Source organism: Echinops telfairi, unplaced genomic scaffold, assembly GCF_000313985.2.
Source record: "Echinops telfairi isolate 266 unplaced genomic scaffold, ASM31398v2 ScPeMD7_443;HRSCAF=831, whole genome shotgun sequence".
NCBI lineage: Eukaryota > Metazoa > Chordata > Mammalia > Afrosoricida > Tenrecidae > Echinops > Echinops telfairi.
Genome location: NW_022104341.1, coordinates 66076 through 81253, shown reverse-complemented (window position 1 = coordinate 81253; position 15178 = coordinate 66076). Strand labels below are relative to the sequence as shown.

General features: G+C 33.4%; 1 protein-coding gene across 1 annotated transcript in view; it reads left to right on the top strand.

Annotated features, from left to right (window-relative positions):
* SYCP1 (synaptonemal complex protein 1) overlaps nt 1-15178 on the top strand; it is a gene marked incomplete at its 3' end in the record, with an annotated part of 75421 nt that overhangs the window by 3179 nt on the left and 57064 nt on the right. The window contains 9 exon segments of the mRNA XM_013003767.2: nt 443-527; nt 746-789; nt 958-1014; nt 2276-2440; nt 6583-6650; nt 7551-7624; nt 11153-11211; nt 11755-11824; nt 12959-13032. Of these exon segments, the coding sequence (XP_012859221.1) occupies nt 443-527; nt 746-789; nt 958-1014; nt 2276-2440; nt 6583-6650; nt 7551-7624; nt 11153-11211; nt 11755-11824; nt 12959-13032 (696 nt within the window).

Below are 15178 nucleotides of genomic sequence, written 5' to 3'. Positions count from 1 at the left end.
TGATAGAATTGCTACAAGTAAATGGCCATGTTCATAGAGGTGAAGATTGACAACAGTTAGTATAATTATATCACAACACAAAATAGAATATAATTATATAATACTGAGAATCATGGCCCACCCAAGATGATGCATATTTTTGGGGGGACACAGTTCAAACCGTAACACATAGCAAAAGTACTTGATTGATATTTTAAATAATTATACTCGAGTATAAGCTGAGTTTTTCAGCACAGTTTTAATGCAGTTTTTGTGGTAAAATTAGGTGCCTTGGCGGATATTCGGGTCAGCTTATACTCGAGTATATACAGTGCTTCAAATATATTAAAAGGATTTACAACAGTAGTCAGTTAAGCAGATGTTTATTATGTGCATATGTATTGCACTGCTAGGATTATAATGGTGTGAGACAATATGTTTAAGAACTTCTTTGTGTTTCTAGAATTTCAACAAATGCATTCAAGATGATTTTCGTTTGCCATTTGCAATAACTAATCTCTCCAAAAATGTGGAAAACCTTGACTCAGGTAGGAAACTGGAAAAAGCAATATATTAGTTTACATAGAAACATTAGTTATAAGATTATGATATCTATAATATTATTTATAAAATAGTAATATTTATTACTGAAAATATGACATTATACTGATATCATTGATTCTTAAAGCTAGATACAGTATGTAATAACAAAAATAATAAGACCGACATATTTAACACCATTTATCTTTTATCTTTTATCTTGCAGCTCCTACCTTACAAAACACTAACTTTTTACCCATGCTTGAACAGGTCAGTTAAATATAGTATATATAGGTATAATTTGTTTAGATATTGGATTACATATTTGAAAATACAAAACTTCAGTTATTGGATTTCTCTTTTTTGGTATGTAATGCTGCTATTTGGAAACTGTCATCAGAAATACTTTCTTACAGGAGACATTTATTTAATTTCTAGGTTGATAATTCTGACGGTTGTCACTATCAGGAAGGACTAAGAGACTCTGATTCTGAGGTCAGATTTCCCATCTATATAGTATTTTGGATTTTGATTTGTTTTATATAGCTTTATTTTGAAGCTTTAAAAGGGTTAATATTTGTCTAACTTTAAAAATAGATCCTTTATAAATCTGTAAAAATTTGAAACCTTTTAAGTTGCTGAAACACTAGACTGATGTGTTTTCTTGGGTTATGAAGGCAGCCACTTTATTAGAGGCAATTCAGTTTTAAAGCATAGAAATTAAGGATAGAAGAGGGAAGATGGATGTTTGAAGTAAAGAGATTCATAAACAAATCAATATTTTACCAAATAATTCTTTATTTAATCGGTGAAATTAATTTTTGGTTATTTTGTTGACCAAGAGATTTGCAGGAGTAATTTTGACATTAATTATGAACGATTAGAATTCTCACTTATGGAACATCCAAATCAAAACCAACTCACTACTATTGAGTTGATACTGACTCATAGCAAACCTATAGGACAGGGTAAAACTACCCTGTGAGTTTCTTATACTATAACTTTATAGGAATAGAAAGCCCTGTCTTTCTCCCGTTAAGTGGCTGGTGGCTTCAAATTGCTGACCTTTAAGTTATTAGATATAACCACTATATCTCTAGGAGTCCTCTAATGGGATAGATAGCTTTAAAAATAAAGTGAAATTCTTTGGCCCGACAAAGGACTACATGCTTGTTGCTGTGTACTTTTGCTGTAATATAGATTTTAAAATATGAACCTATTAATAAACAAAGAGCTATCAGCAAACAAATTAGTTTTTAAATACAAACTGGCATTTTTCTTATAAATTCTAAAAATATAAGAATTCCAAATAAAACATCAAGCGTGATGAAAGGTAGTTTTTGTGTTCACTATTGTTTTTGATATTATTTAAAAAATCCAAATCCTTGTCTCCTAGTTAATTATTGAACTGTATAATCAAAATATTTCAAGATGATTGATAAGATTTATAGATTTTCTTGTAGACTCTATTTTAACTTTTCGCTAGCTTTATTCTTTTATTGGCTAAAATATTTTTCTGATATAAACACATTGGAGTAATTTTACTTTATTCAGCCAGGTAACTTTAGCTAAATATGTAATAACTGCTTTAGTAACTTAGAAGAGTTGATGCATTTTCTTTCAGTATGCTACTAGACAAACTCAGGAGAGAATTAGTTTCAATTTGTGAAGTGCTATTAATCATGGATATTTGCCATAATTTTGTTTCATTAAAATTTTGAATAATGATCTAATTTAGGAAATTTTATTTTAATAGAATACAGGACCAATCAGCAGACTATATTCAAAACTATATAAGGAGGCTGAAAAAATCAAGAAGTGGAAAGTGAATGTAGACTTTGAACTAAAACAGAAAGAAATTAAATTACAAGAAAATAGAAAGACAATAGAAGCACAGCGTAAAGCCATTCAGGAACTACAGGTAAAATGAAATTTTGAATTATAAACATGTATATCTTATAACACTATTAAAAAGAATCTTAAGGTTAAGTTAGGTTAACCTTGTTTCTGTGATATGAATTTTAAGAATGGATATTTCTTGAGGTTTTATTGATAATTAGTTGCCTTTGAACTTTAGGAATGAGGATTGTTGCTAGATGCCATCTGTTGGAGTTATTGCTGGGTACCACTGAGTCTGCTCTCACTTAACAACTCTATGCACAATAGAATGAAAACACTGATCGCTCCTGCTTCATCTTCACAATTGTTGTTATGTTTGAACTCATTATTGTAACCATGGTCTCAATCAGCTTTTGAGCTGGCCTCATACTTTACCAAGCATGGCTTTCTCCAGGGACTGGTTGCTCCTGATACTGTCCAAAGTACATGAGGTGAAATACTTCCAAGGAACATTTGGATGTACTTCTTCTAAGACAGATTTGTTGGTTTATCTGAAGTGCATGGAATCTATAATGTTCTTTAACACCACAATTCAAAGACATCAGTTCTTTGGTCTGACTTATTCTCTGTCCAGCTTTTACGTGTATCTGAAAGTATTGAAGTAAAAATACCCTGGCTTGGGTGAGGCACACCTTAGCCCTCAAAGTGACATCTTTGCTTTTAAAATACTTTGTTGTAGTTGTTAAGTGCTATCGAGTCGTTTCTGACTCAGTAACCCTATCCTTTGTACAACAGAGTGAAACATTGCAAGGTCTGGCATCCTTACAAATGTTCCTATGCTTGAGGCTATTGTACCAATCCAGCTCCTTGAAGGCCTTCTTTTAAACTGTCCCTCTACTTTACCAAATATGATGTCCTTTTCCAGGGACTGGTCTCTCCTAGTAACACGTTCAAAGTACATAAGACAAAGTCTCGCCATCCTTAAACCTCTCAAGAGCTCTCTGGTCTTATTTCTTCCAAAACAGATCGGTTTGCCCATTTAGCAGTCTGTGGTATTTTCAATATTCTTATTCAGCACCGCAATTCAAATGCATAGATTCTTCTTTAACACTCTAAAGAGGTCTTTTACAGCAGTATGCCCATTGCAGTACTTCATTTAATTTCTTGACTGTTGATTCCATGGACATTGTGGATACAAGTAAAATGAAATCTTTGACAACTTCCATGTTGCTTTATTGGTTCAGTTTTGAGGATATTTGATTTCTTTATGTTGAGATGTAATCCATACTAAAGTTTGTTGTCTTTGCTTTTTCCATCATTAAGTGCTTCAAGTCCTCTTACTTTCAGCAAACACCACAGGTTGTTAATGAGTTTCCTTTAGCCCTGATGTCATGTTCTTCTTCATATTGTCATCTACTCAGATTACTTGCTCAGCATACAGATGTTATCTGATTTTAAACCAAGCCATATTTTCTTGTTTTGTTAGAAAGACTACTTTGGGTCTATCGGTTCTGGAATTTCCATTTTTTGCAATGTTATCTATAATTTGTTTGATCCTCACATTTCATTGCCTTTGCATATATCAATAAATCACAGGTCTTTCTGTCATTCCCTGTCTTCAGCCAAAATATATCTGCCATCAGTAACAATATCCCTCCTTCCGTTTGTCTTCTGAATCAGGCTGGAATTCCTGGCAACTCCTTGTCAATGTACTCCTATTTTAATTTATCTTCAAAATTTTACTTGTGTGTGATATTAATGATATTGTGTGACAGTTTCTTCATTCTCTTTGATAATTTTTCTCTGGAATGGGCAAGAATATGGATTTGCTTCAGTCACTTGGCCAGGTAGCTTTCCACCTGAAATTGTAGGATGTTGACTAGTTTTTTTTTGTTTTTGTAACAGTGATGGTATAGTATGTATAGCTTCTATTTTTTTATTCTTCCTATGTAATTCAAGGAGCTTTGGTAGTGTAGTACTTTATGTGTAGGTTGTTAACTGGAAGGTCAGTAGTACAAAGCTACAAGCTCAGAAGTGTGATACCATAAGCTGTTCTGTGGGGAAAAAATGAGGCTTTCTATTCCCACAAAGGGTTATAGTCTTAGAAACCTATGGAGAAGTTCTACCGTGCCCTATAGGGCTTCTAGAAGTCATAATTGACTTGATTCAGACAGAGTATACATTCAACATTTGCCCATGCTGTTGCTAGATGCCATACAGTCTTTCAATGCTGCAACTTGAGACTTTACTTTTTTTCTTCAGTTTTTTTAGCTTGATAAATACTGAGTGTGTTCTTCTGTTTGGTGTTCTAACTCCTGATCTGTGCACGTTATTATAATATTTTTTTCTTTTTGAGTTGCCCTTTGAAGTCTTCTGTTCAGTTTTTTCACTTCATAAATTAAAAAAAATCATTGTATTGGGGGCTCGTACAATGCTTATCACAGTCCATCCATCCATCCATCCATTGTGTCAAGCACATCTGTACATCTGTCACCATCATCATTCTCAAAACATTTGGTTTCTACTTGAGCCCTTTTCCCTCCCTCCCTCCCTCCCTGTTCTCCCTTCCCTCATGAACCCTTGATAATTTATAAATTATTATTTTATCTTATCTTACACTGCCTGACGTCTCCCTTAACCCACTTCTCTGTTGTCCGTCCCCCAGAGTGGAGGCCATATGTAGATCCTTGTAATCGGTTCACCCCTTCTACCCCACCTTTGCTCCATCCTCTCGGTATCACCACTTTTGCCACTGGTCCTGAGGGGTTCATCTGTCCTGGATTCCCTGTGTTTCCAGTTCCTATTTGTACCAGTGTACATCCTCTGGTCCAGCTTGATTTGTAAGGTAGAATTGGGATCATGATAATGTTGGGGGTGGGGGGTGAGAGGAAGCATTTAAGAACTAGAGGAAAGTTGTATGTTTCATCGTTGCTACGCTTCCCTGACTGGCTGATCTCCTCCCCGTGACCCTTCTGTAAGGGGATGTCCAGTTGCCCACAGATGGGTTTTGGGTCCCCAATCTGCACCTCCTTTTCATTCACAAGGATATGATTTTTTTCCCCCCTTGATGCCTGATACCTGATCCCTTTGGCACCTCATGATCACACAGTCTGGTGTGTTTCTTCCATGGGGGCTTTGTTGCTTCTCAGCTAGATGGCCGCTTGTTTACCTTCAAGCCTTTAAGATCCCAGATGCTATATCTTTTGATAGCTGGGCACCATCAGCTTTCTGTCACCACATTTGCTTATGCCCCTATTTGTCTTCAGTGATCGTATTGGGAAGGTGAGCACACAATGATATGATTTTTTTCTCTTTTGATGCCTGAAACCTGATCCCTTCGACACCTTGTGGTCACACAGGCTGGTGTGAAATTCTTTTATTCATTTTAGCTACTCTGAATTCAAGAACAAGTTTCAGATTATTTTTGACACCCATTTTTGGCTGTTTTCTTAATTATCTTTTGTTTTTTTTATGTATATCTTTGATGTTATCTCACAAATTCATCTGGTCTTTGGTCCGTAGTGTTCAAGGAGTTCAAGTCAAAACTGTTCTTGCTAAGGTATCTAAATTCAGGTGGGATATACTCAAGTTCATCCATTGACTCTCACGGATTTGCTTTTATTTTCGTTAACTTCAGCTGGAACTTACACATGAGAAAATGAAGGTTGTATTCCACAGTTGAACCCTAGGCTTATGATTTTGAGCTTTTTCATCATCTCGTTAACATAGAAATAGTTTATTTTATTCCTGTCTACTCCATTCAGCAAGTTCCATATGTATATTCCCTGTTTATATTGGCATTTTAATTATTTATGATGTTTTATATAACTATCATGTTGCTAGAATATGACATTTACATATATAAGCTTAAATTTAAGCCTGTTTAGTTCTGATTTCCTGGCATAAAGTGAAAGAAGGCTGAGAAAAATAAACCATTGTCTTTGGACAAGATAAAACAACACTTTAAAATGTGTCGAGAAGATTAGCATTTAAATATTGAATGCTTTTAGAGATGTTTAAATGGACTCTATCTTAGTTTGATAAATGTGAGATCCATATTCTGATGTGAAATCCATAAATGATAAAAATTTTCCTTTAGGTATGGAAAGAAGATAGTTCTTTATTGACCATTGTAACTTGTTAGCAAAGAAATGCTGCTTAGTGATCATACTCATGTTTATTTTGCTAAGCAAAAGTAATGATTTGTTTTTGTTTTGCAATTAGTTTGAAAATGAAAAAGTAAGTTTGAAATTAGAAGAAGGAATTAAAGAGAATAAAGACTTAATAAGAGAGTAAGTATTAATATAATAAATTATTTCACAAAAAATGTATCACATTTTTATGTGTTATAAATTTATAAGTAGAATTCTACTTAGGTGCTGTGGAAAAAGGAAGAAAATATCCACTGTGTATTTTTGTATTTGACAAATTATGACAACTATGGCCATTTCCTCTTCTCCTTTCTATGTCTAGTTTCTGATTCAGTGGAGCCCTGGGGCTCAAGAATTTATATTCCTAATAAGAGATGTTGATGTTGCTGGTCCAAGGATCACACTGTGCACTAGAAATAGTTACAGGTTTGGAAACAAAACTAAAGCAAACCATCAATGATTTCAGTGATTTGTTACCTTTTCATTCCCTAGATTATTGAAAAAATGTTACAGGATATGACACAGGTCACGTTCTAACTTTTGCTTTTCACTGAACTAATAACAAATGTCTAAATTTATGGATTGAAAATTGAACTTCTAAAGAAGATGTTGGTAACTTGACGGAGAGCACCACAGATCTTATATTTCATACAATGAATGCTTACCCAGAAAGTTAAATTATTTTATTTATTGAAGGTTAGGTCCTTTCAAGGACAACTAGTAAATGAAAAGTTCAATCCTTTCTTCTCATTTTTCCCTGGACCATTCTCTACCTGTTCACTTAAATATTATTGATAGGTACTTCAGTAGAAACTTGTTAAGGAGCTGTCAGTTTTACTTTTAGACAAGGAATTTACCAATCACTGCTAATTTTACAGTCAGTTCACTTTTCATAATTTCATTTTCGAGCAATGTGCTATATGCCAAATATATATTTTTAAAGATTTTAAAATTGTAATATATTTTACAACTTTCATGTATTAATTTATTTAGACTTTGATATTAGATTACATTTAGGCAAACTTTTTCCCTCTTTTTCAGAAATAATGCTACAAGACATTTATGTAATTTACTCAAAGAAACCTGTACCAAGTATGATGAAAAGGCAAAGAAATGTAAATATTTTCTTGTTTTGTATAGTTTTTTACCAGCTTACTTTTATTTAGTCTTTTTGAAAACTCAAATCCTTTTGAAACCTAATGCGCACCGTATTGCAAAAGTTATATATGTGACACGTATAAGTTAGTTAATCCCCATTTTGTTTAAAGACTGACCTTTTCCGTCTGAAACAATCAGCAAATTGAGTCAAGAATAAGATGGGATGGGACATTGGGTTGGACTGTTGACAAATACTGACTTGGGTGAAATGGAGCATGTTAGTGAGTACATGGGTGGGCGTGAGGGAGTGTCAGGATTAGGTTGGGGTGTATTACTGGACTGTTAAATGCAAAATTGATGTTAAATGTAAACTTCCACCTAATTTACAATTATAAATGTTTTTTTAAAAGAATAAGCTATAGTATTCATAATAATAGAAAATACCAGGGGCAGATAATGCTGAAAGGCATAGAATTTAATAATAATGGTATAATGTTTATTTCTAATTTAAATATAGTTTCTTCCTAAAGACCATAAGTTCTTTTAAAACATTCGAATGTGATTGTATGTATATGAAAGAGCCAATTAAAATATATTTTAAATTATGAAGAAGAAATTTTTCTTATTTTTAGGAGAAAACAAAAGTTTAGCTATCAAAAATAATAATCCATATCTGTCATTAATCAAATACTAATGCAGACAACACTTTAGCTCTCTTGGCCTAATGGGTTAGCCATTAAACTGCTAAATGGAAGGTTGGCAGTTTGAACTTATCAGCTGCTCTCTTTTGTTTCTGATAAGAATTCATTGGGAAGTACTGCTTATTCTAAGATCTTGTCTATTCTTCTTAGCTAAAAGACTTGATATATCACAGAATACTTAATTAAGAGCTGGATCTACCAGCTACTCCTTGGGAAAGAGACGAGGTCAGCAGTTCCTGTGGAGATTTATAGTTTCAGAAACTATATAAGGTCACTCACTATGAGTTCTAATTGACATAATGGCCATGGGCTTTGGTTTAGTAAAACTATTTGTAGTTTTGTTTTGAGAAGTAAATTAGTAAATATAAGGTACTTACAATAGTGCAAAGTACACAGTAGTTATTATTTCCAGTTTGCATTTTTCTGGTTTTTTATTGTCAGTCCCTGCTTATAAATTCTTTGCTTTGCTTTTATATCTATATTGTATGTTTTCCAGAATGTATTGCATCACTATCAGCTCCTTCACTTTAGCCTGCTTATTCAACTTTGAGATTAATTTTTCAGTCTAGTATAGAAATTGGTTGATGAACAGGGATCAAAGTAGATGAGAAATATTGTCTCTCTCTCAAAAATTACTTGAGCTAGATAGACTAGGGTCTTAGAACACTTTAGGTTTTAACTCTCTAAACCAGCAATCAGATGGTGGGATTGGTTTGAAGAATCCTTCACACTTTTTTTTTTTTAGGTTATCAAAGTTGAAGTAAGTATGTGTTGATGTGTGTGACATGTGATACTTTTTTAGAAATCTTTTTTATTAAATTCCAATCAGATTCTTGCCTTAAGTTCTTAGTCTTTCTGTTACTGTGATTATTCATATTTTGTCTTTTTAAAAGTTATTCACTCATTCAACTTTTTTTTGGTGTGTGTACCTACTATGTATTATTGCTCTAGATGCTGAGAAAAAACAAGTGACCAAAGTCACTGCTTATATGGAGTATACATCCTAGTAAAGGAATGAATAAATAAAATAAGAGGTAGTTGATATAAACTGCTTACAGAGAGGACATTTTGTGATAGGGTGTTTGGGGAATAGTGAGTCATGTAACTATTTTGGGAAAAAATATTTCAGGTAGAAGAAGCAGCTGCAAGTGCAAAATCTCTGAGTTGATTATCTATTGAGAGTTTTTCAAGACACAACTGTGGACACTTCTGTATTTTTCACCCTCTCTCTATTTTTCACCTTTTTGTCTCTGTGCTCAAAGATAATTTCTTACAACCTCTCTTCTATGTCACTAATTCTGTATCTGCCTCTCATCTGCTTTTATTTGTATTTACTTATGCTAACTTTTTTATCATGAATTAGGTGAAGACTTTCAGAGCAATTTTTCACTCAACAGTTAATTCACATTTTGTTTCATGTCATCGATTGCAATCCCTAAAATGTATTAAAATTTTCATACAAGTTATACACACACACACACACACACACACACACACACACACGTCTCTGATATTAAAAGAGAAGCCTTGGTGGCATTAGTGGGTTATATATTGAACTGCTAACATCTGAACAAGGTCAGATGTTCAACTCTACCAATCCAGTTCTGCGGGAGAAAGATGACGCTTTCTGTTCCTGTAAATATTTACAGCTTTGGAAAATCAAAGGTGCAGTTCTACTTATTCTCTCCTATATAGGATTGTTAAGAGTCGGAGTAAATTCGATGGCGGTGGTTTAATGATAAAGGAAAAGGGGGAAAAAGATGAACTCTTTATAGGGGCTTTTCTTTCTTGGGACTCAAGTATTTTTTAAACCATTTTATTGACACATAATTCACATGTTATATAATTCAGTGTTTTAAATGTATAAAATATTGTGCAGTCATCACCACAATCAATTTTAGATCATTTTCTTCATTTATGTATCTATTATTATTGCCCATTTCTCCCTGACCCACCCTGTTAACCCTAAGGAGCTTTTAATGTTGTTACTGGTTATATAACCCTAAGGAGCTTTTAATCTAGTAAATGTCTTATATAGATTTACCTATCCTGGATTCCATATAAAGAAAATCATACTCAAAACAAAACAAATCCAACACTACTATAATACATAAGACAGAAAAATCTCACTCCAGAATAAAGCAGGAAATAATAAGAACTAGAACAACTTACAAATGGCTCAAAAGGGAAAGCAAATGGTGAGATATTACCTAAGTATATCTATAGTAATCCACTTTCCAAGGCACTCTTTTTGAGGACAAGACTGTTAACATCCTTAGTCAATGTTGTCTGAGGGAGTTTAATGGAGGCTTAATTCACATAGGGACACTGCAAAAGTTTTAGGGCTTTCATTGACATCCATAGCCTTTTGCAAGACAATAAAGCAGGGGTGGACACTTTTAATATGTTTTGTCTTGCCTTGATGTTTATCTTCCTTTTTGTCTCTAGAGATAAGAGTGAGTTTGTATACCTCATGAATCTTAAATATTCAGTGAAGAAATACATATAGAGTAGTTATTAAGCCTTTAGTCATTATAAAGGATAAAATTATAATTATGATATAAAAAGTTTGAATAAATTCATGGTTAATTAACCTATAACAGGAAAGTATAGCTACTTGAACAACACCAAGCTTTTGATCTCGATAGCTTGAAGTACAAACATGCCTTACTATTCAGCTGCCTTTGTTACTTTAAAAAACAATGCAGAGCTGGCTGGATCTGCCAATGTCACTTCAGTAATGTAGGATGTTAAGTGTTTTCATGTTTTCCTGAGTTATTTTGAATATCTTATTAGCATTATAATGGCTTCATATTGAAACATTTATATTGATATTTATAACAGGTGAATATGAACGGGAAGAAACTAGACAAGCTTATGTAGATCTAAATAGTAACATTGAGGTAAGTAGTAGTGAAAAGTAAAAAAAATGCTAACAGGCATTTCTAAGCAAAGTGGAGTAATACTCATAAAGATACTAAGATACTAACAGTCCTTACTAAAGGACTTGTTATTTTTGTATACATGATTTTGCATCATCAATAAAATTCCCAAACTCTACTATGAGTGCTAATATCTTATTGTTTAGTAACTTTCTTGATTTTCATACTAGTCACTTTATGTAACTTAACTTATTAACTGTTTATTGACTTCCTTGTCAGAGACCAGCATACTATAGCTCATAAAGCATTATTAATCTGTGTCTTCCTTATGCTTCCCTCTGTTACCCAATCTTCTGTCAGTTTCCTGTGACTTTGACCATTTGGGAAACCATAAAAGATATTCCTAATATGTTTTTAAGTAAATTATTTAAAGCTGTATAGTTTTCCGTATTTGAAATTTTATGGCTTTACATTTAAAGATCACATTTTCAAATTTAATATTTATTTAAAACTTTAAAAGTCTGAGTTTTAAAAATTTATCATATCCTGTCAATTCTGTTTCAGAAAATGGTAATAGCTTTTGAGGAACTTCGTGTGCAAGCAGAAAATTCCAGACTGGAAGTGCATTTTAAGTGTAGGTGTCCTGTTTAATTTTATATTATTAGTCTTCTGTTTTATATTTTCAATTGTTTCACAGTATTTTCATCCCTTTAGCCTAATACCCTTAGCTCTTTTGTATCTTGCATTCTACATAGTTTTGTCAGGAGAAAGATAAGGGTTTCTACTCCTGTGAAGAGTTATAGTCTTAAAACCCCACAGGGGCTACAGGGCCCTATCTGATCACTATGAGTCAGAATTGACTTGATAGCAGTGAGCTTTTGAGTGAGATAGTTTTGTAAATAAACTCAGAATTTTAAGGAATTTTATAAGGAATTGATAGATGTTAAAAATAATTTTTTGCCTTTAAGATACAATTTCTGTGTAATCAGATACATAAGGTTTTTGTTAGGAGTCAGTGTGGGTGCCATAGGTTAGGCACTGGATTGCTAACAGAAAGCTCTGACTTAAACACACTGCTGCTCCATATGAGAAAGAGAAGACTGCCTGGTCCCTTAAAGATTTACAGTTTTAGAAACACTATCAGATTGCTATGAGTTGAAATCTACTTGAAAAGGCAGCAGGTTTAGGTTAGGCTTATGATTTAATTTTTTTAGAAATATAGTTTATTGTTTTCATATTTCTTGCTAGTTAAATATGCATGCAAAACAACAATACATGTATTTAAAATATGTTGCTGAATCAATAGAGACAGCAAGTAGAATAAGGGTTCCCAGTGGGTACAGGGAAGCAGGCAGGTAAAGGGGAGCTAATGTAAAAGGAGTTCAGGAAGGAAGAGAATGTTCTGAAATTGATTGTGATAGCAATTGCACAGTACTGCTTGATGTGATTGAACTAAGGAAGATATGATAACTGATTAGCTCCCAATATAATGGTTTTGGGGGAAAAATGTTATTTCAGATTAGAAAGTTAAATATTTTTTATGTGTGCTAGTATAAAAGCTATAGATTTTCTTAAGTTATTATAATTTTATTTAAAAAATTCACTATTAAACAAATTTAGCAGCAAGAGAACAATAGCAGTTTTAGATGGTTAGACCCCATTGAGTTTTTTAAAGTGGTGAAATATATCAGAAACTTTGTGTTCTGTTTGTAATAGAAATATTTTAAAAATATATTGGCACTAAAGTATATTTGTTTTATTTTTAAAGTAAAAGAAGATTATGAAAAAATTCAACACCTTGAAGAAGAATACAAAAAGGAACTAAATCACAAGGAAAGTCAGGTAAAAAAAATCAAACAATTCTTTGTTTTCTATACTTGTATTTATTAGTTCATTAGTGTATTAGTCTGGGTACTTTGGAGAAACAAATCCACAGCAACCCATGTATAAGAGAGAGTTTTATGTAAAGAAAATGTGCATCACGTAAACATGCCAACCCAATGCTGCCCAAACCCACAAGTCCAACATTAACCCATTAACCCAACACCAGTCCACAAAGTCCTCCACCTCACAAAACGGAGGCAATGATGCCGACTGCAGGAGGAAAGCTGAGTCAGTGAATGAACAAGCATCTTAGCACTAGCAGGGGTCTCCACCCGGCTGCTCCAGCACCCAGGGCTGCATCGGGATAGGTCCATGTGGCTTCTCCTTGGGGATGTCTTGTAGGAAGTCAATCTTGCAAGCTGAAGCAGGGAACTGCTAAGGTGCGACCATCACAAAGCAAGAGACCCCGAGAACTAGAAAGGCGAGGCTCACCACCCATTTATCCCTCCGCCTTTCAATTAGCCCCACATGTGATTATTGGCCCGGCTGGCACAATTAACTAACTCAATTAGCTATTTAAAATTTCAGAATAAATTTGAAGTTATTTTGATTGTATGATAGTTTTTGTGAGTGAATTATACATATCTAAAATTTAGCCTCTTACCATGCAAAATTAATGTTTTTACTGATTTAAATAGGCATTCAGATATTAGTTCTTTTTTTTAAAAAAAGTAAATGATGCATCTACATTTATTTTTTGGGGGGGCGGGAGGGTGTCTATTCAGCACCTGCGCACTAACTCCCTGAGTGCCGTTGCTCCTGCTGATGCATCTACATTTATATGATGAGTAATAGAACATTGCTGCAAAATGTATTTTGTGGGACAAATATCTCATAATATGTAATATGTAATGATGGTGATCACTGACCACTCAATCCACATTTTTGTAGGAGAATAGAATCACCTGGAGAGTTCTTATTATTCATTTTGCAGATTTCTATACAGTGTGTGTATATGTAGTTCTTGGATTTCACATAGAGTTGGAAATAGTTCCTAGCTGCAAAAATGGAGAAACTTCATAATATCAGGTGCTCAATTCTCAACTGAAGGTACATTAAGTCAACAGAAAGACAATTCACTCAGAGGCAAAATGCTGCTTTCCCAACCAAAAATTTTTTTTAAAAGCATAACATCTATTCTCGATATGATTGAACTATTGAATTGTCTGATATGTAGATTATGTCCCAATAAAACTGTTTATAAACAAAGTACAATGGGACAACATAGTAAATTCTGCTCTGTAAATCATATCTAATGTATTTTTCATCTTAGTCATTAGTTTTTTCATCTCTAGAAGTTTGGTTTCTTATAATGTATTTTGTGTCTTTCATTGACATACTTCTACCTTCTTGAACACATGGACTGTATTTATAATAGCTGTTTTTAATTTCCTTTTTTACAATTCAATCATGTGTCATCTCTGATTTTGCCTCTCTTAATTGTGTTTTTACTTTTCCTTCTTTATATGGATTTTCTGTTTATTTGTATGCTTGATAAATTTTGACTAGATGTTAGGTATTACCTTGTTTTCTATTTAAAAATATTTTCTATGTAAAAAATATTCTTGTGAACATTCTTGAATCTTGTTCTGGGACCCAGTTAATTTACTTGGAGGAAGTTGATTCACTCAAAGCTTGATAAGTACTTAGTTGAATACTTGAGAGAAACCCTTTGAAGATCTTCAGAAATCTCTGTGTGCAGATTTCTCTTTTCTGTTACTTTGCCTGGTGAATTTATGACTGTTTGCAACTTCCCAAATTCTCAACAATGTCTTCTTAACTTGGAGAGACTTCCAGACTATTTTAGGTTTCCTTTCACTGTGTCATACCTTGGAACCTCTCTAACCTTGTAGTCCTTACTTAATTTGTTTCTTTCTTTCAGGAACACTGTTCATTCTTGCTTGCTGTTCATTGTCTGAAAATTGTTTTTTATTTTTTAAAATCATTTTATTGGGCGCTCGCTCGTACAACTCTTATCACAATCCATACATACATCAATTGTGTAAAGCACATTTGTACATTCGTTACCCTCATCATTCTCAAAACATTTGCTCTCCTTGAAAGCCCCTGGCATCAGCTCCTCATTTTTCCCCCTCCCTCCCTG